This window comes from Mytilus trossulus, chromosome 10 (assembly GCF_036588685.1).
Source record: "Mytilus trossulus isolate FHL-02 chromosome 10, PNRI_Mtr1.1.1.hap1, whole genome shotgun sequence".
Taxonomy (NCBI): domain Eukaryota; kingdom Metazoa; phylum Mollusca; class Bivalvia; order Mytilida; family Mytilidae; genus Mytilus; species Mytilus trossulus.
In genome coordinates, this window is record NC_086382.1 from 77,361,816 (window position 1) to 77,387,095 (window position 25,280).

Consider the following 25,280-nt stretch of genomic DNA (forward strand, 5'->3'; position numbering starts at 1 on the left):
ACTATGCTGTTCCATTATCATTAGACAACTCAATGACTTTGCTATTCCATTATCTTTAGTCAACTCAATGACTATGCTGTTCCATTATCTTTAGACAACACAATGACTATGCTATTCCATTATCTTTAGACAACTCAATGACTATGCTATTCCATTATCTTTAGACAGCTCAATGACTGTGCTATTCCATTATCTTTAGACAACTCAATGACTATGCTATTCTATTATCTGTAGACAACTCAATGAATATGCTATTCCATTATCTTTAGTCAACTCAATAACTATGCTATTCCATTATCTTTAGACAACTCAATGACTATGCTATTCCTTTATCTTTAGTCAACTCAATGACTATGCTGTTCTATTATCTTTAGACAACTCAATGACTATGCTATTCCATTATCTTTAGACAACTCAATGACTATGCTATTCCTTTATCTTTAGACAACTCAATGACTATGCTATTCCTTTATCTTTAGACAACTCAATGACTATGCTATTCCATTATCTTAAGTCAACTCAATGACTATGCTATTCCATTATCTTTATTGAACTCAATGACTTTACTATTTGATTATCTTTAGTCAACTCAATGACTTTGCTATTCCATTATCTTTAGTAAACTCAATGACTTTGCTATTCCATTATCTTTAGTCAACTCAATGACTATGCTATTCCTTTATCTTTATTCAACTCAATTACTTTGCTATTTGATTATTTTTAGTCAACTCAACTCAATGACTATGCTATTCTTTTATCTTTATTCAACTCAATGACTTTGCTGTTCAATTATCTTTAGTCAACTCAATGACTTTGCTATTCCATTATATTTAGTCAAATCAATGACTATGCCATTCCTGTATCTTTAGTCAACTCAATGAATATGCTATTCAATTATTTTTAGTCAACTCAATGACTGCTATTTGATTATCTTTAGTCAACTCAATGACTATGCTATTTGATTATATTTAGACAACTCCATGACTATGCTATTCCATTATTGTTAGACAACCCAATGGCATTCCAGTATTCTCTAGTTATTTATTAAGTATTTTTAAATAAAAAACTTAAGACAATGATGTATATTTATTTCTATACAATAACAAATAGACATAAAAGAGAAGCAAGCAAATCTTAAAGCAGAAATACAGACATTTAACATAAGAAGTAAAGAAGTCTCAGAAGAACAGATATACAGACATATTAACATAATAAAGTTAGATGAAATTAAGCAAGTCTTCAAGCAGAACTACAGACAGTCTAAAATGATAGTACAAACAGTATACAACATATCACAGGATAAAAAATATTCAAATACATCAAGAAAAGACATTTAAAAGGTTTTTAAAGAGTGTTTCAACTGTATAAATATGAATCTTCAAAATAAATTATAACATTTATCTTTAATAAATTAACCGAATGGTAAGTGGCTGAAACAATGTACAATTAATACAGCAGTGAAGTAAATCACCCTTCATTAAACCCTATTCTATGAACTGAAGTATTTATAAATCACTATCTTTAAATATAAGATGTGATATGAGTGTCAATGAGACAACTCTCCTTCCTAGTCTGGTTACTGTTTATGGTTAATCATGCAAAAAAGTAAAACAGAAATACTGAACCCCAAGGTAAATTCATAAAGAGAAAGTCTATAAAAAATACAAAATGGAACGAATGTGAGTACAAAATGTACCATATAACTTTGCCATAATTTATTATTTATCATTAACTATTTTTTAATAGAAGAAAGTTCTGGTTTGATTGCCCTTGACATCTCTCCACTAGAGTCCATAATACATGAATGTAAGCATGTATAGATCACCATATCACCTTCAACAATGAACAAAACAGTAAACTACACATATTAATACTTCTTAAATGGATAGGAACTTGGTGATATCAAAGTACCACTATTTTTTCTACTTATCTTATCAAAACTAATGAAATCATTTAAACTGTTGCACAAAAATATTTACTTTTAAAGCAAACATAGCGATTTTGTGTGTTTGACAAGAGATACAGCTAGCTGGGACACCTAGAGTGAGCAATTCTACATGCATGACAAAAGAATATAACATTTAAACAGTTGTGTGTTTCTTGCTTAAGCACTTGGTGTCTGTTGTTGTTGAATTGCTGTATCATAAATGTAAACCCCACAGATTCTGCTCTTTAAGTGAAAAGGAAAACCCCTAATAAATTGATTTGCCTCACAAAAATGTGATTTCCAAAAATACTGAACTCTGAGGAAAGTTCAAAAACAGAAAGTTCCTTATCATATGGCAAAAAAGACATCAACCGTATGACCAGAAAGTGTCATATTCCTTCTTAAGCTAGCCAAACCTCTCACTCGTATGACAGTAGCACATAGACTATTGATCCATCCATTAATTTAAAGAAATAACAAATATAGGCTTATCTTGTGAACCTGGATTAAAATAAAATAACAAATTTCTCTTCATCTTGTAATCTTCAATAATCTATAAATGTAAACCAAAAGGATTAATATATATTACATAAGTTATATAAAAATTCAACAAAGCTTTTAGAGCAAAAAAGAATGTAAAAACACATTTTTCTTCAAACAAATTTTGATTAAAATGCACTTCCTCCTCATTATCTATTTCAGCCACAAGTGCCAGACCTAGTTTATGTTCTCATTAAAAGCATTGACACCTCCATGATGTCCATAGCATGTCTTCCTCCACTGACACTGCTAATATTCAGTTAATGAACATTTTCTTTGTTTTCTTGGCATTCTCTTTCAGCTGACATTCCCTGAAATTATAGAATAAATTTGTTACAATTATCTTAATTCTTTATCTAATCAAATTACTGTAAATCAGAAATTATTGTAATTTTCACATTTTTTACTAAAATGCAATTTTAATTTTTGCAATATTGAGAAAAATCCTATACAATTCATATAATAAATGTCAAAATGCTAGTTTAAATTGTTGCGATAATAAAAACATCACAATAATTTCTTAATTAACAGTAATACTGTGGATTCATTGGAATTGTAAATACCAATTTTCAAGGATTAGGGAAAACTTGCATGTTAATGGATATTTGATTTTGTGGTTTGCCAAAGTCTACATAAAAGCCTATTGGAAATTTGTAATTCGTTGAACATTAAATAACAATAAACCTATACCCATAAATTCCATGAAAATTGGTATCCAATAAATCCACAGTAATCAATAATGTAGCTACAACACCATATCAAAATGTCCATAATTATTATCTATGTTAAGCTGACTGTTAAATTGGGGTAAAAACTCTATTTTGGCATTAAAATTAGAAAGATCATACCACAGGGAACATGTGTACTATGTTTCAATTTGAATGGACCTCAACTTCTTCAAAAACTTTATCCTGAAGCAGGACAGAAGGACAAATGGCTGCACAGAATGAAAAAATAATGCTCCTAAGTGAGGCATAAAAATGCCTAATATTTTCAAGTATCAGGTCTCACGGTCATAAAACTTTCAAGCATGATTTTTGTACCCAGAATCCAGAATCAACCAATCAAAATACTGGATTTCATGTTTTGAGCATGATTTTTGTGCTCCGAGCACAGAGCAAAGTTTAATGACTTCAACCCCAGGCCTCAGGGTCAAAAAACTTTCGAGCATGATTTTTGTACTCAGACTCAAGAATCAACCAATCAAAATACTGGATTTCATGTTTTTGAGCATGATTTTTGTGCTCCGAGCACAGAGCAAAGTTTAATGACTTCAACCCCAGGTCTTTACATGATACAAATTAATAATAAGCAGTAAGATCAAAGGATTGCCTATAATTAATACCTTTAATATTTCACTCCTCAGTAAACTGCGTAGAGTATTAGGGGAAGATACTTTATCTGCTAATCTCTCTACAAGTCTCTCTATTCTTTTGTCCACTACTGATGGTTCTGAAAGTAAAACAAAATGCAAGCTCAAAATTTGAACATAACAATACACCTAATCGCTATTTATTCCATTCCGGATAAGATCTAAAATTACACAACTTTTTCATCCAGTTGAAGCTATCTGGGACCCGGTTTAAACAATTCACCATCAGGCCTGGGGTAATGGTAATTTGTAATTGTAATGCATTGTAATATTACATTTTTTGGATGTAATGCAAAGTAATTTGTAATGCACATTTTCTGCATTACAATTACATGTAATGTAATGATTACTTTAGTTAAAAATTGATGTAATGCCTCCATTACAGTACATTACTTTTCATTACAAATTGGTAAAATAGATCAAATTGAAGAATGTTGTATAATAAAAATAAAATATTAACAAAAACAAAAGAAAGTATGGAATAAATTTTTTGTCACAGTTAATAACTGTATTAAATAAATAACATCAATCTTTAAAACACACATTAAGGTAAGAAATATAAAATGGTAAAAAATATCAGGTCTTTGATCTTGGTTTCTGATATTTGTTTAATATGATATGGGAATATTTTGGTGTTTTGTGGTCTATGAAAAACCTTATTAAACAAATCATCAAACAAAACTATATAGATCAATGAAAAAAATATGAAGATGAAAATTTCATAATTCTATACACACCTTACATGTATTTCAATGAAATATTGAATATATCAAACAACATTTTTAAACCAAACTGTGTTTTGGGTCCTGTCTGTGTTGTTATTTCACCTAATTTAATATCACAATGTTTTTATTGCAATCAAATCTTCTCAACTTATGTTTGTCCTCACAGAACCCTTAGGCATTTCACAAGATAATCCTTTAATGACACATTTATTATATCCCTTTGAAATCCTTAATGATGTCTTAATGATTAAGTGATAAATGTAAGAAACAAAATTATATGATAATTTATTTATTTTTTACCACCACCTAAGAACCGAAAGTGACTTTTTCAGTTTCATGCCTCCTACTACTCAATCAAAGGGTATAGACACAGGTACGGTACATCTACTTGTCTGAGCCATGTGAAGAAATTTCAATCAATTCACTGGATTAATGGAAGTCAAATTCAGTGTGCCTTTCTTCTTTGGCTAATACAGCTATCAAGTATTTAGCCATTTCCCACACATAAGCTCCTGTAGAAAGGCTTTTATGTATTGCCGGAAAGGTGTACAGAACTGATCACTGTTCTCTTAATGGCATCACATTTAAACCACTTATGATGATAAAGTGCAATGGACATATTAATTAACCAGTATTTGAAGTCTATATACCTAACACTGTATACATATGTACATATACCTCTGTTTTTGAAATGCTTTTTGTTTTTATATTGAAAAAGTAATGTGTAATGTAATGCATTATACATGCAAAGTAATTGTAATGTAATGCATTACATGTGAGAAAAAATGTAATTGTAATGTAATGCATTACATGTGAGAAAAAATGTAATTGTAATTGTAATTGTAATGGAAGAATCACAAAGTAATTGTAATGTAATGCATTACATTGCAATGTAATGGCCCCAGGCCTGTTCACCATGCATGATACTTTTTAATGAGACCTGTTTAAACTACCGTAAATACTTCAAACAAAATATTTTTTTACTTCAATTTTAATTTCGAAAAAGTGGATCATACTTTATCAAAGTTTCTTGATGATCACTTTCTAAAGTTTTTCCTTCCTCAGCTCACTGCTGATGACCTCCATTTTCGAGCCGCGTGACCTAAACAGGAAGTTGTATAAATGACTGTTTTTCAAGGAATGGACTAAATAGCGATAAGGTGTATTACTTTATAGGGGAAAAAAATAAAACCAATTGGATCATATAGTACATTCTATTTTGATTCATTTTTTCGTAAGTTCTGTAAAACACAGTAAATTTCATTAATCAAATAGTCATGTTGTGATTTTTTTTTCATTCATTTTCATTTTCTATAACATTTTACCCAAGTGGTTCTTTGTCAACATATTTGTAACAATAGAGTCTTATCTGGGCCTTTTATAGCTGACTATGCAGTATGGGCTTTGCTCTTTGTTGAAGGCCGTACAGTGACCTATAGTTGTAAATGTCTGTCATTTTGGTCTTTTGTGGATAGTTGTCTCATTGGCAATCATACCACATCTTCTTTTTTATATTTGAATATTGAAGTCAAAACACATTACATTACTCTCTTCAGAGATAAACTTATCAGCAATAGCTCTAATCAATTTTTACCTTCTTTTTTCTCCCTCTTGAGATATGGATGGTGAAGTAAATCTTCAATGCTTGGTCGAACCTTAGGATCTCTGATCAAACATTTCTGTAAATAGTAAGAATAACATATCTTGTATATGATTGAAATCTGATGGATAATATTTGTTTTGTTTTCATATTGTACAATTGCATGTTAAATATTTTTAAGTGTAGGGGAGTGCAACTAATAAACTATGCAACCATTTCTTATTGAAAAAGAAAATTATATCCATTTTGTCATTTAACAAATACCCTGACTTGTGAAATCAGTAAATGGTACTGCAAAATAATCATGAAAGTAGAGATACAATGATCAATTTTAATGCAATTTGTTTGTTACAATAATTTTCATTGGACGTTGACAAATATTTAGAAGGATAAGATCCCATGTTTTACCAGTCAGTAACAAAGACAGCCATCATTTTGAATTCTGATTTTTTTGGTATGTAATTTCTAAAAAAAATAAGCAAAGATGCATACAGATATTGCCATCTAGAATATACATATGACCTCACATTGTTGTATACTATTGAAAGAATATGCAACAGTTTCTTAAGACTTTTTCATTATTGGCATTTTATGATTAAGTATTTATCAAATGGAATTTATTTTAAATATGTGGCATTAGATTGGACATAAATGTATTGTATTATAAGCTTAGCCTTTGAAAAACTTAATTTTGCTTTCACAACTAACTGTTTACCTAGCTCCATTCATATCTCTAAGTAAACTCAGTTTGTAACAGCAAAATCTATGTTTTACGATGGCCAAAATTTAAATTAAAATACAGATATCCCCTTATTTATTTTTGTTGTTGTTTTAAACTTCTTTATACATATGCTTCCTGACACATAGGTATGATTTCTCTTTTATTGAATTTTCTATATAATTTCTATTCACTCATTTATACCTTGTTCCGGGGAGAGAACCTACTAACCTTCATGACATCCAGCAGACGTTTGTCCTCTATTTCTGGGGAGAGAACCTACTACTAACCTTCATGACATCCAGCAGACGTTTGTCCTCTATTTCTGGGGAGATAACCTACTACTAACCTTCATGACATCCAGCAGACGTTTGTCCTCTATTTCTGGGGAGATAACCTACTAACCTTCATGACATCTAGCAGACGTTTGTCCTCTAATTCAGGGAGGGGAGATAACCTACTACTAACCTTCATGACATTCTGCAGACGTTTGTCCTCTATTTCAGGGGAGATAACCTACTACTAACCTTCATGACATCCAGCAGACGTTTGTCCTCTATTTCTGGGGAGATAACCTACTAACCTTCATGACATCTAGCAGACGTTTGTCCTCTAATTCAGGGAGGGGAGATAACCTACTACTAACCTTCATGACATTCTGCAGACGTTTGTCCTCTATTTCAGGGGATAGAACCTACTACTAACCTTCATGACATCCAGCAGATGTTTGTCCTCTATTTCAGGGGAAATAACCTACTAACCTTCATGACATCCAGCAGACGTTTGTCCTCTATTTCAGGGGAAATAACCTACTAACCTTCATGACATCCAGCAGATGTTTGTCCTCTATTTCAGGGGAGATAACCTACTAAGCTTCATGACATCCAGCAGACGTTTGTCCTCTATTTCAGGGGATAGAACCTACTACTAACCTTCATGACATCCAGCAGACGTTTGTCCTCTATTTCTGGGGAGATAACCTACTAACCTATATGACATCCAGCAGACGTTTGTCCTCTAATTCAGGGAGGGAGAACCTACTAACCTTCATGACATCCAGCAGACGTTTGTCCTCTATTTCAGGGGAGATAACCTACTAACCTTCATGACATCCAGCAGACGTTTGTCCTCTATTTCAGGGGAGATAACCTACTAACCTTCATGACATCAAGCAGACATTTGTCCTCTATTTCAGAGGAGATAACCTACTAACCTTCATGACATCCAGCAGACGTTTGTCCTCTATTTCTGGGAAATGAATGACATAACTGGAGTTAGTGATAGCCTGAAGTTTGGCAAACTGTCTGTTGATTCTTTGGAATGGAGTAAAACCATACACCATATTGTATAAAATACATCCAAGGGACCAGACGTCACTCTTCACACCAATCTGTAACAAAAGAATTGTATGCAGTGTCCATCTTTGAAACATTGTTCTGTTTGTAAGGGAAATATTATTTATGTATTTGGAAACAATATCTTATCCAGAGCACCTGAAATCATCCCAAGTTTTTGGTGGGGCTCGTGTTGCTTAGGCTTTAGTTTTCTATGTTATATCTTGTGTACTATTATTTGTCTGTTTACCTTTTTTATTTTTCAATCCAAGAGTTTGGTGTCTGGTATCTTTCGCCCCTCTTTTATACAAGGGATACAATTTCAACCGGATCATATGGAATGGGAACCAAGTTATTCCCCTATTACTTCAATGCAATTTTATCCAAGTTGAAAGGCAGATTTTTTATTCCCTTTATAAGGCTACAAACTTTTAGTTACTTTTTCATACTAGTAGACCCCTTCCTGGTTCTTGGCGTCATGACTGGCATTTAAAAGAAAAATATCCCATTTAAAAGATGGTAGATTTATTAAGGGACTTCATTGGTGGGTACTGGACTGGTATAATGTAACTGGTGACCTATTCCATATCTTAAACAAGTGATAATATATAGATTCCAGAACAAGTGTATTACGATATTACTTCACTTGAGACAATTCAATTTTAATATTTAAAGCATGAGGCTTGCCGAGCTTTTTACATAATTAAAATTTATCTGTTGAGAGGAAATCTGAGTGGAGAAATATCGTAATACACGAGTTACAGTCGTGGAATCTGTTTCTCTTATGATTTTTATCTTTCCTTTTCAAAGATTTGAAGAAAGTTGCTAACTTTTGATGTGACGTCATCAGGCTTGGTTGCCTTTTTTCATGATGTCACAATAAGAAAATTCAGAAGAAAACAAGAAAATTTAACGTCACAAATGAATTTGAACCAATCATTTGCAGAGAAGATTTTTCACCAGTGAACAGAAATATTTTTCTCACATCGTTCAGGGAATGTGAAAATAGCACAAAAATTAGAGAAAACAGCATAATATCTTATACAAGGGAGATAATTATAATTATGATCATATCTTATTCAACGGAGATAATAACAGCATTATAATATATTATTCAAGGGAGATAATTACAGCATTTTAATATCTTATACAAGGGAGATAGTTACAACATGATCATACCTTATACATTGGTTTCTCATCTAAACCATAATCTGCTATAGACTCTGGACTCATGTAGTTTAATGTGCCAACCTGCATTTCAGTCAGAACACTTGTTTTATCTGGTTGCACTGATTTAGCTATACCAAAGTCTATCAGTTTTAAGGCACCTCCAATTATGATGAAATTTGATGGCTTTAAGTCGGAATGAATGATTCCTGTAAAATATAAAAATAAACATATTACGTATATTCAGACGGAGCACAATATACCCTTATATTGAAAATAGATATGGTCCATATCTTTTACACATGCATGTTTATCTAGGTTATGGATAAGGACTTGATCTTAAGTGATCTGGCCATTGTATAGCCATTTACATAGACTCCAAACTCCAAGTAATACTTGATCAAATGATCTGACCATGACCCTTGACCCCTACCTTCTTTATGTAAAGCGTAGACAGCCATTAACACGGACTCCCAGTAATACTTGATCAAATGATCTGAGCTTGACCTCTACCTGTCTTTATGTAAAGAGTGGACAACCATTAACATAGACTCCCAGTAATACTTGATAAAACTATTTGACCATGACCCTTGACCCCTACCTTCTTTATGTAAAGCATGGACAGCCATTAACATAGACTCCCAGTAATACTTGATCAAATGATCTGACCTTGACCTCTACCTGTCTTTATGTAAAGAGTGGACAACCATTAACATAGACTCCCAGTAATACTTGATAAAACTATTTGACCATGACCCTTGACCCCTACCTTCTTTATGTAAAGCATGGACAGCCATTAACATAGACTCCCAGTAATACTTGATCAAATGATCTGACCTTGACCTCTACCTGTCTTTATGTAAAGAGTGGACAACCATTAACATAGACTCCCAGTAATACTTGATAAAACTATTTGACCATGACCCTTGACCCCTACCTTCTTTATGTAAAGCGTGGACTGCCATTAATATAGACTCCCAGTAATACTTGATCAAATGATCTGAGCTTGACCTCTACCTGTCTTTATGTAAAGAGTGGACTGCGATTAACATAGACTCCCAGTAATAATTGATCAAACTATTTGACCATGACCCTTGACCCCTACCTTCTTTATGTAAGGCGTGTACAGCCATTAAGACGGACTCCCATTAATACTTGATAAAACTATTTGACCATGACCCTTGACCCCTACCTTCTTTATGCAAAGCGTGGACAGCCATTAACATAGACTCCCAGTAATACTTGATCAAATGATCTGAGCTTGACCTCTACCTGTCTTTATGTAAAGAGTGGACTGCGATTAACATAGACTCCCAGTAATACTTGATCAAACTATTTGACCATGACCCTTGACCCCTACCTTCTTTATGTAAAGCATGGACAGCCATTAACATAGACTCCCAGTAATACTTGATAAAACTATTTGACCATGACCCTTGACCCCTACCTTCTTTATGTAAAGCATGGACAGCCATTAACATAGACTCCCAGTAATACTTGATCAAATGATCTGACCTTGACCTCTACCTGTCTTTATGTAAAGAGTGGACAACCATTAACATAGACTCCCAGTAATACTGGATAAAACTATTTGACCATGACCCTTGACCCCTACCTTCTTTATGTAAAGCGTGGACTGCCATTAATATAGACTCCCAGTAATACTTGATCAAATGATCTGAGCTTGACCTCTACCTGTCTTTATGTAAAGAGTGGACTGCGATTAACATAGACTCCCAGTAATAATTGATCAAACTATTTGACCATGACCCTTGACCCCTACCTTCTTTATGTAAGGCGTGTACAGCCATTAAGACGGACTCCCATTAATACTTGATAAAACTATTTGACCATGACCCTTGACCCCTACCTTCTTTATGCAAAGCGTGGACAGCCATTAACATAGACTCCCAGTAATACTTGATCAAATGATCTGAGCTTGACCTCTACCTGTCTTTATGTAAAGAGTGGACTGCGATTAACATAGACTCCCAGTAATACTTGATCAAACTATTTGACCATGACCCTTGACCCCTACCTTCTTTATGTAAAGCATGGACAGCCATTAACATAGACTCCCAGTAATACTTGATAAAACTATTTGACCATGACCCTTGACCCCTACCTTCTTTATGTAAAGCGTGGACAGCCATTAACATAGACTCCCAGTAATACTTGATAAAACTATTTGACCATGACCCTTGACCCCTACCTTCTTTATGTAAAGCTTGGACAGCCATTAACATAGACTCCCAGGAATACTTGATAAAACTATTTAACCATGACCCTTGACCCCTACCTTCTTTATGCAAAGCGTGGACAGCCATTAACATAGACTCCCAGTAATACTTGATCAAATGATCTGAGCTTGACCTCTACCTGTCTTTATGTAAAGAGTGGACTGCGATTAACATAGACTCCCAGTAATACTTGATCAAACTATTTGACCATGACCCTTGACCCCTACCTTCTTTATGTAAAGCATGGACAGCCATTAACATAGACTCCCAGTAATACTTGATAAAACTATTTGACCATGACCCTTGACCCCTACCTTCTTTATGTAAAGCGTTGACAGCCATTAACATAGACTCCCAGTAATACTTGATAAAACTATTTGACCATGACCCTTGACCCCTACCTTCTTTATGTAAAGCGTGGACAGCCATTAACATAGACTCCCAGGAATACTTGATAAAACTATTTAACCATGACCCTTGACCCCTACCTTCTTTATGCAAAGCGTGGACAGCCATTAACATAGACTCCCAGTAATACTTGATCAAATGATCTGAGCTTGACCTCTACCTGTCTTTATGTAAAGAGTGGACTGCAATTAACATAGACTCCCAGTAATACTTGATAAAACTATTTAACCATGACCCTTGACCCCTACCTTCTTTATGCAAAGCGTGGACAGCCATTAACATAGACTCCCAGTAATTCTTGATCAAATGATCTGAGCTTGACCTCTACCTGTCTTTATGTAAAGAGTGGACTGCAATTAACATAGACTCCCAGTAATACTTGATCAAACTATATGACCATGACCCTTGACCCCTACCTTCTTTATGTAAAGCGTGGACTGCCATTAATAAAGACTCCCAGTAATACTTGATCAAATGATCTGAGCTTGACCTCTACCTGTCTTTATGTAAAGAGTGGACTGCGATTAACATAGACTCCCAGTAATAATTGATCAAACTATTTGACCATGACCCTTGACCCCTACCTTCTTTATGTAAGGCGTGGACAGCCATTAACATAGACTCCCATTAATACTTGATAAAACTATTTGACCATGACCCTTGACCCCTACCTTCTTTATGTAAAGCGTGGACAGCCATTAAAATAGACTCCCAGTAATACTTGATCAAATGGACTGATCATGACCCTTGACCCCTACCTTCTTTATGTAAAGCATGGACAGCCATTAACATAGACTCCCAGTAATACTTGATAAAACTATTTGACCATGACCCTTGACCCCTACCTTCTTTATGCAAAGCGTGGACAGCCATTAACATAGACTCCCAGTAATACTTGATAAAACTATTTGACCATGACCCTTGACCCTACCTTCTTTATGTAAAGCGTGGACTGCCATTAACATAGACTCCCAGTAATACTTGATCAAATGATCTGACAGCTTACAATCTTCTTTTATTTTATCTTTCAAAAACTGAGCAAAGTCACAGTTGCCATACTCCATTACTATATATAACTTGTTTTCCTCTGGTCTGTACTCACTAAAAAATAAATACTGCATAATGAGGTAAGAAATACACATAACTGAAAATAAAAGAACTTAATATAGGTACAAAGCTTACAATATCTCTTATCATGCTTAGAAACCAACAGGAACAAAAGATTAGTTCAAGTCAGACAGGAGACATGTGAATAAATTTCTACAGCTGTTTTATCAAAGTAAACTTCTTCAGTTATGACACAATTGAGGTTAAAAACACTTTAGGGGAGACTCAAGACTCAAATTATAAAAGATGGAACATGTTTGACTTGCTTGAGACATTGAATTTGATACAGATGACACTACTGTTTGACTTGATGAAGACAGATTTATTTACAGAGAGGACACATGTGTAATAATTGACTCGCCTGTGAGTATAACAGAGAGGACACATGTGTAATAATTGACTCGCCTGTGAGTATAACAGAAAAGACACATGTGTATTAATTGACTTACCTGTGAGTATAACAGAGAGGACACATGTGTAATAATTGACTTGCCTGTGAGTAAAACAGAGAGGACACATGTGTAATAATTGACTTGCCTGTGAGTATAACAGAGAGGACACATGTGTAATAATTGACTTGCCTGTGAGTATAACAGAGAGGACACATGTGTAATAATTGACTCGCCTGTGAGTATAACAGAGAGGACACATGTGTAATAATTGACTCGCCTGTGAGTATAACAGTGAGGACACATAAGTAATAATTGACTTGCCTGTGAGTATAACAGAGAGGACACATGTGTAAAAATTGACTTGCCTGTGAGTATAACAGAGAGGACACATGTGTGTGTTTGATTTGCTCTTAGCATATATTCAATTACACAGATGACACATGTGTAATAAATGTCTCAACATTTTACTTACTAATCATAGAGTTTGATTATAGGAAAGACACATGTATTGTAAGTCTCGACATTTTACTTACTAATCATAGAGTTTGATTATAGGAAAGACACATGTATTGTAAGTCTCGACATTTTACTTACTAATCATAGAGTTTGATTATAGGAAAGACACATGTATTGTAAGTCTCGACATTTTACTTACTAATCATAGAGTTTGATTATAGGAAAGACACATGTATTGTAAGTCTCGACATTTTACTTACTAATCATAGAGTTTGATTATAGGAAAGACACATGTATTGTAAGTCTCGACATTTTACTTACTAATCATAGAGTTTGATTATAGGAAAGACACATGTATTGTAAGTCTCGACATTTTACTTACTAATCATAGAGTTTGATTATAGGAAAGACACATGTATTGTAAGTCTGGACATTTTACTTACTCATCATAGAGTTTGATTATAGGAAAGACACATGTATTGTAAGTCTCGACATTTTACTTACTAATCATAGAGTTTGATTATAGGGAAGACACATGTATTGTAAGTCTCGACATTTTTCTTACTAATCATAGAGTTTGATTATAGGGAAGACACATGTATTGTAAGTCTCAACATTTTACTTACTAATCATAGAGTTTGATTATAGGAAAGACACATGTATTGTAAGTCTCGACATTTTACTTACTAATCATAGAGTTTGATTATAGGGAAGACACATGTATTGTAAGTCTCGACATTTTTCTTACTAATCATAGAGTTTGATTATAGGGAAGACACATGTATTGTAAGTCTCGACATTTTACTTACTTATCATAGAGTTTGATTATAGGGAAGACACATGTATTGTAAGTCTCGACATTTTACTTACTAATCATAGAGTTTGATTATAGGAAAGACACATGTATTGTAAGTCTGGACATTTTACTTACTAATCATAGAGTTTGATTATAGGGAAGACACATGTATTGTAAGTCTGGACATTTTACTTACTAATCATAGAGTTTGATTATAGGGAAGACACATGTATTGTAAGTCTGGACATTTTACTTACTAATCATAGAGTTTGATTATAGGGAAGACACATGTATTGTAAGTCTCAACATTTTACTTACTAATCATAGAGTTTGATTATAGGAAAGACACATGTATTGTAAGTCTCGACATTTATTTACTAATCATAGAGTTTGATTATAGGGAAGACACATGTATTGTTAGTCTCGACATTTTACTTACTAATCATAGAGTTTGATTATAGGAAAGACACATGTATTGTAAGTCTCGACATTTTACTTACTAATCATAGAGTTTGATTATAGGAAAGACACATGTATTGTAAGTCTCAACATTTTACTTACTAATCATAGAGTTTGATTATAGGGAAGACACATGTATTGTAAGTCTCGACATTTTACTTACTAATCATAGAGTTTGATTATAGGAAAGACACATGTATTGTAAGTCTCGACATTTTACTTACTAATCATAGAGTTTGATTATAGGAAAGACACATGTATTGTAAGTCTCGACATTTTACTTACTAATCATAGAGTTTGATTATAGGAAAGACACATGTATTGTAAGTCTCAACATTTTACTTACTAATCATAGAGTTTGATTATAGGGAAGACACATGTATTGTAAGTCTCGACATTTTACTTACTTATCATAGAGTTTGATTATAGGAAAGACACATGTATTGTAAGTCTGGACATTTTACTTACTTATCATAGAGTTTGATTATAGGAAAGACACATGTATTGTAAGTCTGGACATTTTACTTACTAATCATAGAGTTTGATTATAGGAAAGACACATGTATTGTAAGTCTCGACATTTTACTTACTAATCATAGAGTTTGATTATAGGAAAGACACATGTATTGTAAGTCTCGACATTTTACTTACTAATCATAGAGTTTGATTATAGGAAAGACACATGTATTGTAAGTCTCGACATTTTACTTACTAATCATAGAGTTTGATTATAGGAAAGACACATGTATTGTAAGTCTGGACATTTTACTTACTAATCATAGAGTTTGATTATAGGAAAGACACATGTATTGTAAGTCTGGACATTTTACTTACTAATCATAGAGTTTGATTATAGGGAAGACACATGTATTGTAAGTCTCGACATTTTACTTACTAATCATAGAGTTTGATTATAGGGAAGACACATGTATTGTAAGTCTCGACATTTTACTTACTAATCATAGAGTTTGATTATAGGAAAGACACATGTATTGTAAGTCTCGACATTTTACTTACTAATCATAGAGTTTGATTATAGGAAAGACACATGTATTGTAAGTCTGGACATTTTACTTACTAATCATAGAGTTTGATTATAGGAAAGACACATGTATTGTAAGTCTCGACATTTTACTTACTAATCATAGAGTTTGATTATAGGAAAGACACATGTATTGTAAGTCTCGACATTTTACTTACTAATCATAGAGTTTGATAATAGGAAAGACACATGTATTGTAAGTCTCGACATTTTACTTACTAATCATAGAGTTTGATTATAGGGAAGACACATGTATTGTAAGTCTCGACATTTTACTTACTAATCATAGAGTTTGATTATAGGAAAGACACATGTATTGTAAGTCTCGACATTTTACTTACTAATCATAGAGTTTGATTATAGGGAAGACACATGTATTGTAAGTCTCGACATTTTACTTACTAATCATAGAGTTTGATTATAGGAAAGACACATGTATTGTAAGTCTCAACATTTTACTTACTAATCATAGAGTTTGATTATAGGGAAGACACATGTATTGTAAGTCTCGACATTTTACTTACTAATCATAGAGTTTGATTATAGGGAAGACACATGTATTGTAAGTCTCGACATTTTACTTACTAATCATAGAGTTTGATTATAGGAAAGACACATGTATTGTAAGTCTCGACATTTTACTTACTAATCATAGAGTTTGATTATAGGAAAGACACATGTATTGTAAGTCTCGACATTTTACTTACTAATCATAGAGTTTGATTATAGGAAAGACACATGTATTGTAAGTCTCGACATTTTACTTACTAATCATAGAGTTTGATTATAGGGAAGACACATGTATTGTAAGTCTCGACATTTTACTTACTAATCATAGAGTTTGATTATAGGAAAGACACATGTATTGTAAGTCTCAACATTTTACTTACTAATCATAGAGTTTGATTATAGGGAAGACACATGTATTGTAAGTCTCGACATTTTTCTTACTAATCATAGAGTTTGATTATAGGGAAGACACATGTATTGTAAGTCTCAACATTTTACTTACTAATCATAGAGTTTGATTATAGGAAAGACACATGTATTGTAAGTCTCGACATTTTACTTACTAATCATAGAGTTTGATTATAGGGAAGACACATGTATTGTAAGTCTCGACATTTTTCTTACTAATCATAGAGTTTGATTATAGGGAAGACACATGTATTGTAAGTCTCGACATTTTACTTACTTATCATAGAGTTTGATTATAGGGAAGACACATGTATTGTAAGTCTCGACATTTTACTTACTAATCATAGAGTTTGATTATAGGAAAGACACATGTATTGTAAGTCTGGACATTTTACTTACTAATCATAGAGTTTGATTATAGGGAAGACACATGTATTGTAAGTCTGGACATTTTACTTACTAATCATAGAGTTTGATTATAGGGAAGACACATGTATTGTAAGTCTGGACATTTTACTTACTAATCATAGAGTTTGATTATAGGGAAGACACATGTATTGTAAGTCTCAACATTTTACTTACTAATCATAGAGTTTGATTATAGGAAAGACACATGTATTGTAAGTCTCGACATTTATTTACTAATCATAGAGTTTGATTATAGGGAAGACACATGTATTGTTAGTCTCGACATTTTACTTACTAATCATAGAGTTTGATTATAGGAAAGACACATGTATTGTAAGTCTCGACATTTTACTTACTAATCATAGAGTTTGATTATAGGAAAGACACATGTATTGTAAGTCTCGACATTTTACTTACTAATCATAGAGTTTGATTATAGGGAAGACACATGTATTGTAAGTCTCGACATTTTACTTACTAATCATAGAGTTTGATTATAGGAAAGACACATGTATTGTAAGTCTCGACATTTTACTTACTAATCATAGAGTTTGATTATAGGAAAGACACATGTATTGTAAGTCTCAACATTTTACTTACTAATCATAGAGTTTGATTATAGGGAAGACACATGTATTGTAAGTCTCGACATTTTACTTACTAATGATAGAGTTTGATTATAGGAAAGACACATGTATTGTAAGTCTGGACATTTTACTTACTTATCATAGAGTTTGATTATAGGAAAGACACATGTATTGTAAGTCTGGACATTTTACTTACTAATCATAGAGTTTGATTATAGGGAAGACACATGTATTGTAAGTCTCGACATTTTACTTACTAATCATAGAGTTTGATTATAGGAAAGACACATGTATTGTAAGTCTCGACATTTTACTTACTAATCATAGAGTTTGATTATAGGAAAGACACATGTATTGTAAGTCTCGACATTTTACTTACTAATCATAGAGTTTGATTATAGGAAAGACACATGTATTGTAAGTCTGGACATTTTACTTACTAATCATAGAGTTTGATTATAGGAAAGACACATGTATTGTAAGTCTGGACATTTTACTTACTAATCATAGAGTTTGATTATAGGAAAGACACATGTATTGTAAGTCTCGACATTTTACTTACTAATCATAGAGTTTGATTATAGGGAAGACACATGTATTGTAAGTCTCGACATTTTACTTACTAATCATAGAGTTTGATTATAGGGAAGACACATGTATTGTAAGTCTCGACATTTTTCTTACTAATCATAGAGTTTGATTATAGGAAAGACACATGTATTGTAAGTCTCGACATTTTACTTACTAATCATAGAGTTTGATTATAGGAAAGACACATGTATTGTAAGTCTCGACATTTTACTTACTAATCATAGAGTTTGATTATAGGAAAGACACATGTATTGTAAGTCTCGACATTTTACTTACTAATCATAGAGTTTGATTATAGGAAAGACACATGTATTGTAAGTCTCGACATTTTACTTACTAATCATAGAGTTTGATAATAGGAAAGACACATGTATTGTAAGTCTCGACATTTTACTTACTAATCATAGAGTTTGATTATAGGGAAGACACATGTATTGTAAGTCTCGACATTTTACTTACTAATCATAGAGTTTGATTATAGGAAAGACACATGTATTGTAAGTCTCGACATTTTACTTACTAATCATAGAGTTTGATTATAGGGAAGACACATGTATTGTAAGTCTCGACATTTTACTTACTAATCATAGAGTTTGATTATAGGAAAGACACATGTATTGTAAGTCTCAAATTTTAATTACTAATCATAGAGTTTGATTATAGGGAAGACACATGTATTGTAAGTCTCGACATTTTACTTACTAATCATAGAGTTTGATTATAGGGAAGACACATGTATTGTAAGTCTCGACATTTTACTTACTAATCATAGAGTTTGATTATAGGAAAGACACATGTATTGTAAGTCTCGACATTTTACTTACTAATCATAGAGTTTGATTATAGGAAAGACACATGTATTGTAAGTCTCAACATTTTACTTACTAATCATAGAGTTTGATTATAGGGAAGACACATGTATTGTAAGTCTCGACATTTTACTTACTAATCATAGAGTTTGATTATAGGAAAGACACATGTATTGTAAGTCTCAACATTTTACTTACTAATCATAGAGTTTGATTATAGGGAAGACACATGTATTGTAAGTCTCAACATTTTACTTACTAATCATAGAGTTTGATTACTTTTGGACAATACTGTAACTGTAGCAGTAATTTGACTTCGTTTTTGTAACCATTGACTATTTCTTCATTGGCATCATTTAGGTTGACTACTTTGAGTGCTTTAGATGGAGGCTTGGAATCATGGACATGGTACACCTGCAAAAGTATGATAAACAATTTATAAAAAGTCAATCTTTACTATTGTAAGGACCAGTGACACTCTGTACACTACTGTTTGCAGTTCTCTTAAGTGTACACCAAAAATCATACAAAAAATACTTTTAAGTATCCCTTATAGCAACTGAATAAATGACCATCTATAATACTAAAATTACGAGGTCCAATTTGTCAGCCGTCATCACGTAAAAACGACGAATCAAAGAATTCAACTTTATATATAACTAATATAGTACAAAGGTGTAGATTAAAAATTACACCACTCCTGGCCCTTTTGTTTTCCACGTAATTAATATTGCCAATAATTAAGAAGTTCCGGGTCGAGTTCCGATACCGATACCAATAGTATATTCACCTGTTACCTATTATCTTATCTGTACATTCCGCATCTGACAGGCGCACCAACAAACGGTGTATTCAAAATTAATATGCTATATACATAGGTCATAATCACAGGGTTGACACTACTAAATTGTCAAATTGTTACCTATTGTAGTATAAAAATCTGGACTAAAAATAATGCTTATAGGTAGTTTTCAATTTGTTAGCGGGCATGACGTAAAACAGCGAATCAAAGAATTCAACTTTATTTATAACTAATATAGGACAATGCTGTTGATTAAAAAATACTCCATTCCAGGACCTTTTCTTTTCCAAATAATTAATATTACCAATAATTGATAAGTTCCAGTTCGACGGGTTCAAACAGAAAGATTTGAAAGCAGAGAAAACTGTGTATCTTATAGTCGGCATGACTTTATCAGATGACAATACTAATACTGAAATAAGGCTTGCGCATAGTTATATACTTTATTTCAGTCACGGACCTGCGATATCACGGGTGTGTTCTAGTATAATGAAAACTTTAAAGAAGGACAATTAGGTAAAGGTCATATGGACAGGTACATTCTATCAACCTTACTTTAACTGACTTTTCACAGCATGAAAAAAAAACATATGATAGCATTCCTTCAACAACCTTTCTCAAACCTATTTTAAATATTTTTACCTTACTAGAGCCACCTTTCCCAAGTAAATCCAGTATCATGTAGACTACGTTGTTTACTGTGAAAGTTTCTACATCCTGCATAACCTGAAAATTAAAAATAATAGATCATGTTGTTAAGTCAGTCTTGATTTGACAATCTACTAACGTGTTAATTGGTGGACTTCTGGTTGAAGTACTGTATATCAGTAGCTTCAAATCTTCATATAAATTAATCCTCCTTTCATTTAATAAATATTCTTTCTTTTATAATATTGTTTAAACATTATAAAATAATCAGCATGTAACCATTTCAATTCAGCAGATGATTTTTGGACGATTTTATACTAAACTAGAGGCTCTAAAGAGCCTGTGTCGCTCACCTTGGTCTATGTGCATATTAAACAAAGGACACAAATGGATTCATGACAAAATTGTATTTTGGTGATGGTGATGTGTTTGAAGTTCTTACTTTACTGAACGATTTTGCTTCTTACAATTATATCTATCATGAACTTTGCCCATTAGTAACAGAGAACTATATTTGGTAAAAATTTACATAAATTTACCAAATTAATGAAAATTGTTAAAAATTGACTATAAAGGGCCATAACTCCTTAAGGGGTCAATTGACCATTTAGGTCATGTTGACTTATTTGTAGATCTTACTTTGCTGAACATTATTGCTGTTTACAGTTTATCACTATCTATAATAGTATTCAAGATAACCAAAAACGGCAAAATTTCTTTAAAAATTACCAATTGGAGGGCAGCAACCCAACAACCAGTTGTCCAATTCATCTGAAAAATTCAGGTCAGATAGATATTGACTTGATTAACAATTTAACTTCTTGTCAGATTTGCTCTAGATGCTTTGGTTTCATAGTTATAAGCAAAAAACTGCATTTTACCCCTATGTTCTATTTTTAGCCGTGGCGGCCATCTTGGTTGAATGGCCAGGTCATCGGACACATTTTTCAAACTAGATACCCCAAAGATGATTGTGGCCTAGTAGTTTCAGTGGAGATTTTGTAAAAGATTACTTAGATTTATGAAAAATGGTTAAAGATTGACTATAAAGGGCAATAACTCCTAAAGGGGTCAACTGACCATTTTGGTCATGTTGACTTATTTGTAGATCTTACTTTGCTGAACATTATTGCTGTTTACAATTTATCTCTATCTATAATAATATTCAAGATAATAACCAAAAACAGCAAAATTTCCTCAAAATTACCAATTCAGGGGCAGCAACCCAACAACCGATTGACCGATTCATCTGAAAATTTCAGGGCAGATAGATCTTGACCTGATAAACATTTTTACCCCATGTCAGATTTCCTCAAAATGCTTTGGTTTTTGATTTATAAGCCAAAAACTGCATTTTACCCCTTTGTTCTATTTTTAGCCGTGGCGGCCATCTTGGTTGGTTGACCAGGTCACGCCACACATTTTTTAAACTAGATACCCCAAAGATGATTGTGGCTAAGTTTGGATTAATTTGGCCAAGTAGTTTCAGAGGAGAAGATTTTTGTTAAAGATAACTTTAATTAACGAAAAATGGTTAAAAATTGACTATAAAGGGCAATAACTCCTAAACGGGTCAACTGACCATTTTGGTCATGTTGACTTATTTGTAGATCTTACTTTGCTGAACATTATTGCTGTTTACAGTTTATCTCTAACTATAATAATATTCAAGATAATAACCAAAAACAGCAAAATTTCTTCAAAATTTCCAATTCAGGGGCAGCAACCCAACAACCGATTGACAGATTCATCTGAAAATTTCAGGGCAGATAGATCTTGACCTGATAAACATTTTTACCCCATGTCAGATTTGCTCTAAATGCTTTGGTTTTTGAGTTATAAGCCAAAAACTGCATTTTACCCCTATGTTCTATTTTTAGCCGTGGCAGCCATCTTGGTTGGTTGACCGGGTCACGCCACACATTTTTTAAACTAGATACCCCAAAGATGATTGTGGCTAAGTTTGGATTAATTTGGCCAAGTAGTTTCAGAGGAGAAGATTTTTGTAAAAGTTAACGACGACGGACGACGAGGGCCAGGTGAGCTAAAAAGCTACTAATAGCTTTGATGCAGTATAATTCAGTTCTTTGTGTTCATGTGTTTCTCATTTTAGTAGATTGATTGATTGTTGGTTGCTTTATGTCACATAAGCATTCTAGTAGATAATAGGTTGTTATACACTTATGTTTGGTGTAGATAATAGGTTGTTATACACTCAAGGTTGTTATACACTTATGTTTGGTGTAGATAATAGGTTGTTATACACTCAAGGTTGTTATACACTTATGTTTGGTGTAGATAATAGGTTGTTAAACACTTGTGTTTGGTGTAGATAATAGATTGTTATACACTTATGTTTGGTGTAGATAATAGGTTGTTATACACTTATGTTTGGTATAGATAATAGGTTGTTATACACTCAAGGTTGTTATACACTTATGTTTGGTGTAGATAATAGGTTGTTATACACTTATGTTTGATGTAGATAATAGGTTGTTATACACTTATGTTTGATGTAGATAATAGGTTGTTATACACTTATGTTTGGTGTAGATAATAGGTTGTTATACACTTATGTTTGGTGTAGATAATAGGTTGTTATACACTTATGTTTGGTGTAGATAATAGGTTGTTATACACTTATGTTTGGTGTACAGGCTTTTGATGATTATATCTGTTGAAAAGCACTTTGATTGGCACACACTTGTTTTCTTAGATTGGAAAACCTAATATATTTACAATTTCTGTACAGGTTTATTGGTGTCAGTTAAGTGGCTCAAACTTGTAGACTAGAGGACCTTAATACTTACACTTGGTGTACAGGGTATTGATGTCTGCTGCACAGCACTTGGAGTGGCACAGACTTGTAGATTAGAGGACCTTAATACTTACACTTGGTGTACAGGATATTGATGTCTGCTGCACAGCACTTGGAGTGGCACAGACTTGTAGATTAGAGGACCTTAATACTTACACTTGGTGTACAGGGTATAAATGTCTGCTGCACAGCACTTGGAGTGGCACAGACTTGTAGATTAGAGGACCTTAATACTTACACTTGGTGTACAGGATATTGATGTCTGCTGCACGGCACTTGGAGTGGCACAGACTTGTAGATTAGAGGACCTCAATACTTACACTTGGTGTACAGGGTATTGATGTCTGCTGCACAGCACTTGGAGTGGCACAGACTTGTAGATTAGAGGACCTTAATGCTTACACTTGGTGTACAGGGTATTGATGTCTGCTGCATGGCACTTGGGTGGCACAGACTTGAAGATTAGGCGACCTTAATACTTACACTTGGTGTACAGGGTATTGATGTCTGCTGCACAGCACTTGGAGTGACACAGACTTGTAGATTAGAGGACCTTAATACTTACACTTGGTGTACAGGGTATTGATGTCTGCTGCACAGCACTTGGAGTGACACAGACTTGTAGATTAGAGGACCTTAATACTTACACTTGGTGTACAGGGTATTGATGTCTGCTGCACAGCACTTGGAGTGACACAGACTTGTAGATTAGAGGACCTCAATACTTACACTTGGTGTACAGGGTATTGATGTCTGCTGCACAGCACTTGGAGTGGCACAGACTTGTAGATTAGAGGACCTTAATACTTACACTTGGTGTACAGGGTATTGATGTCTGCTGCACAGCACTTGGAGTGGCACAGACTTGTAGATTAGAGGACCTTAATACTTACACTTGGTGTACAGGGTATTGATGTCTGCTGCACAGCACTTGGAGTGGCACAGACTTGTAGATTAGAGGACCTTAATACTTACACTTGGTGTAGAGGGTATTGATGTCTGCTGCACAGCACTTGGAGTGACACAGACTTGTAGATTAGAGGACCTTAATACTTACACTTGGTGTACAGGGTATTGATGTCTGCTGCACAGCACTTGGAGTGGCACAGACTTGTAGATTAGAGGACCTTAATACTTACACTTGGTGTACAGGGTATTGATGTCTGCTGCACAGCACTTGGAGTGACACAGACTTGTAGATTAGAGGACCTTAATACTTACACTTGGTGTACAGGGTATTAGTGTCTGCTGCACGGCACTTGGAGTGGCACAGACTTGTAGATTAGAGGACCTTAATACTTACACTTGGTGTACAGGGTATTGATGTCTGCTGCACAGCACTTGGAGTGACACAGACTTGTAGATTAGAGGACCTTAATACTTACACTTGGTGTACATGGTATTGATGTCTGCTGC

At 33.5% G+C, this 25,280-nt stretch overlaps 1 protein-coding gene across 2 annotated transcripts in view; it reads right to left on the reverse strand.

Annotated features, from left to right (window-relative positions):
* Positions 1-1,170: 1,170 nt before the first annotated feature.
* The window catches only part of LOC134688596 (dual specificity protein kinase TTK-like), a 49,843-nt gene continuing 25,733 nt past the window's right edge, over positions 1,171-25,280 (reverse strand). The window contains exons 12-19 of one of the 2 annotated variants that reach the window (XM_063549409.1): positions 21,041-21,124; positions 19,856-20,010; positions 12,963-13,132; positions 9,396-9,592; positions 8,096-8,272; positions 6,159-6,243; positions 3,813-3,919; positions 1,171-2,778 (exon numbers count right to left, since the gene is read on the reverse strand). In XM_063549409.1, coding sequence (XP_063405479.1) covers positions 2,728-2,778; positions 3,813-3,919; positions 6,159-6,243; positions 8,096-8,272; positions 9,396-9,592; positions 12,963-13,132; positions 19,856-20,010; positions 21,041-21,124 — 1,026 coding nt within the window. In that variant the 3' untranslated portion in view covers positions 1,171-2,727. The remainder of the gene's footprint in view (positions 2,779-3,812; positions 3,920-6,158; positions 6,244-8,095; positions 8,273-9,395; positions 9,593-12,962; positions 13,133-19,855; positions 20,011-21,040; positions 21,125-25,280) is intronic. The other variant, XM_063549408.1, reaches the window with a different exon arrangement.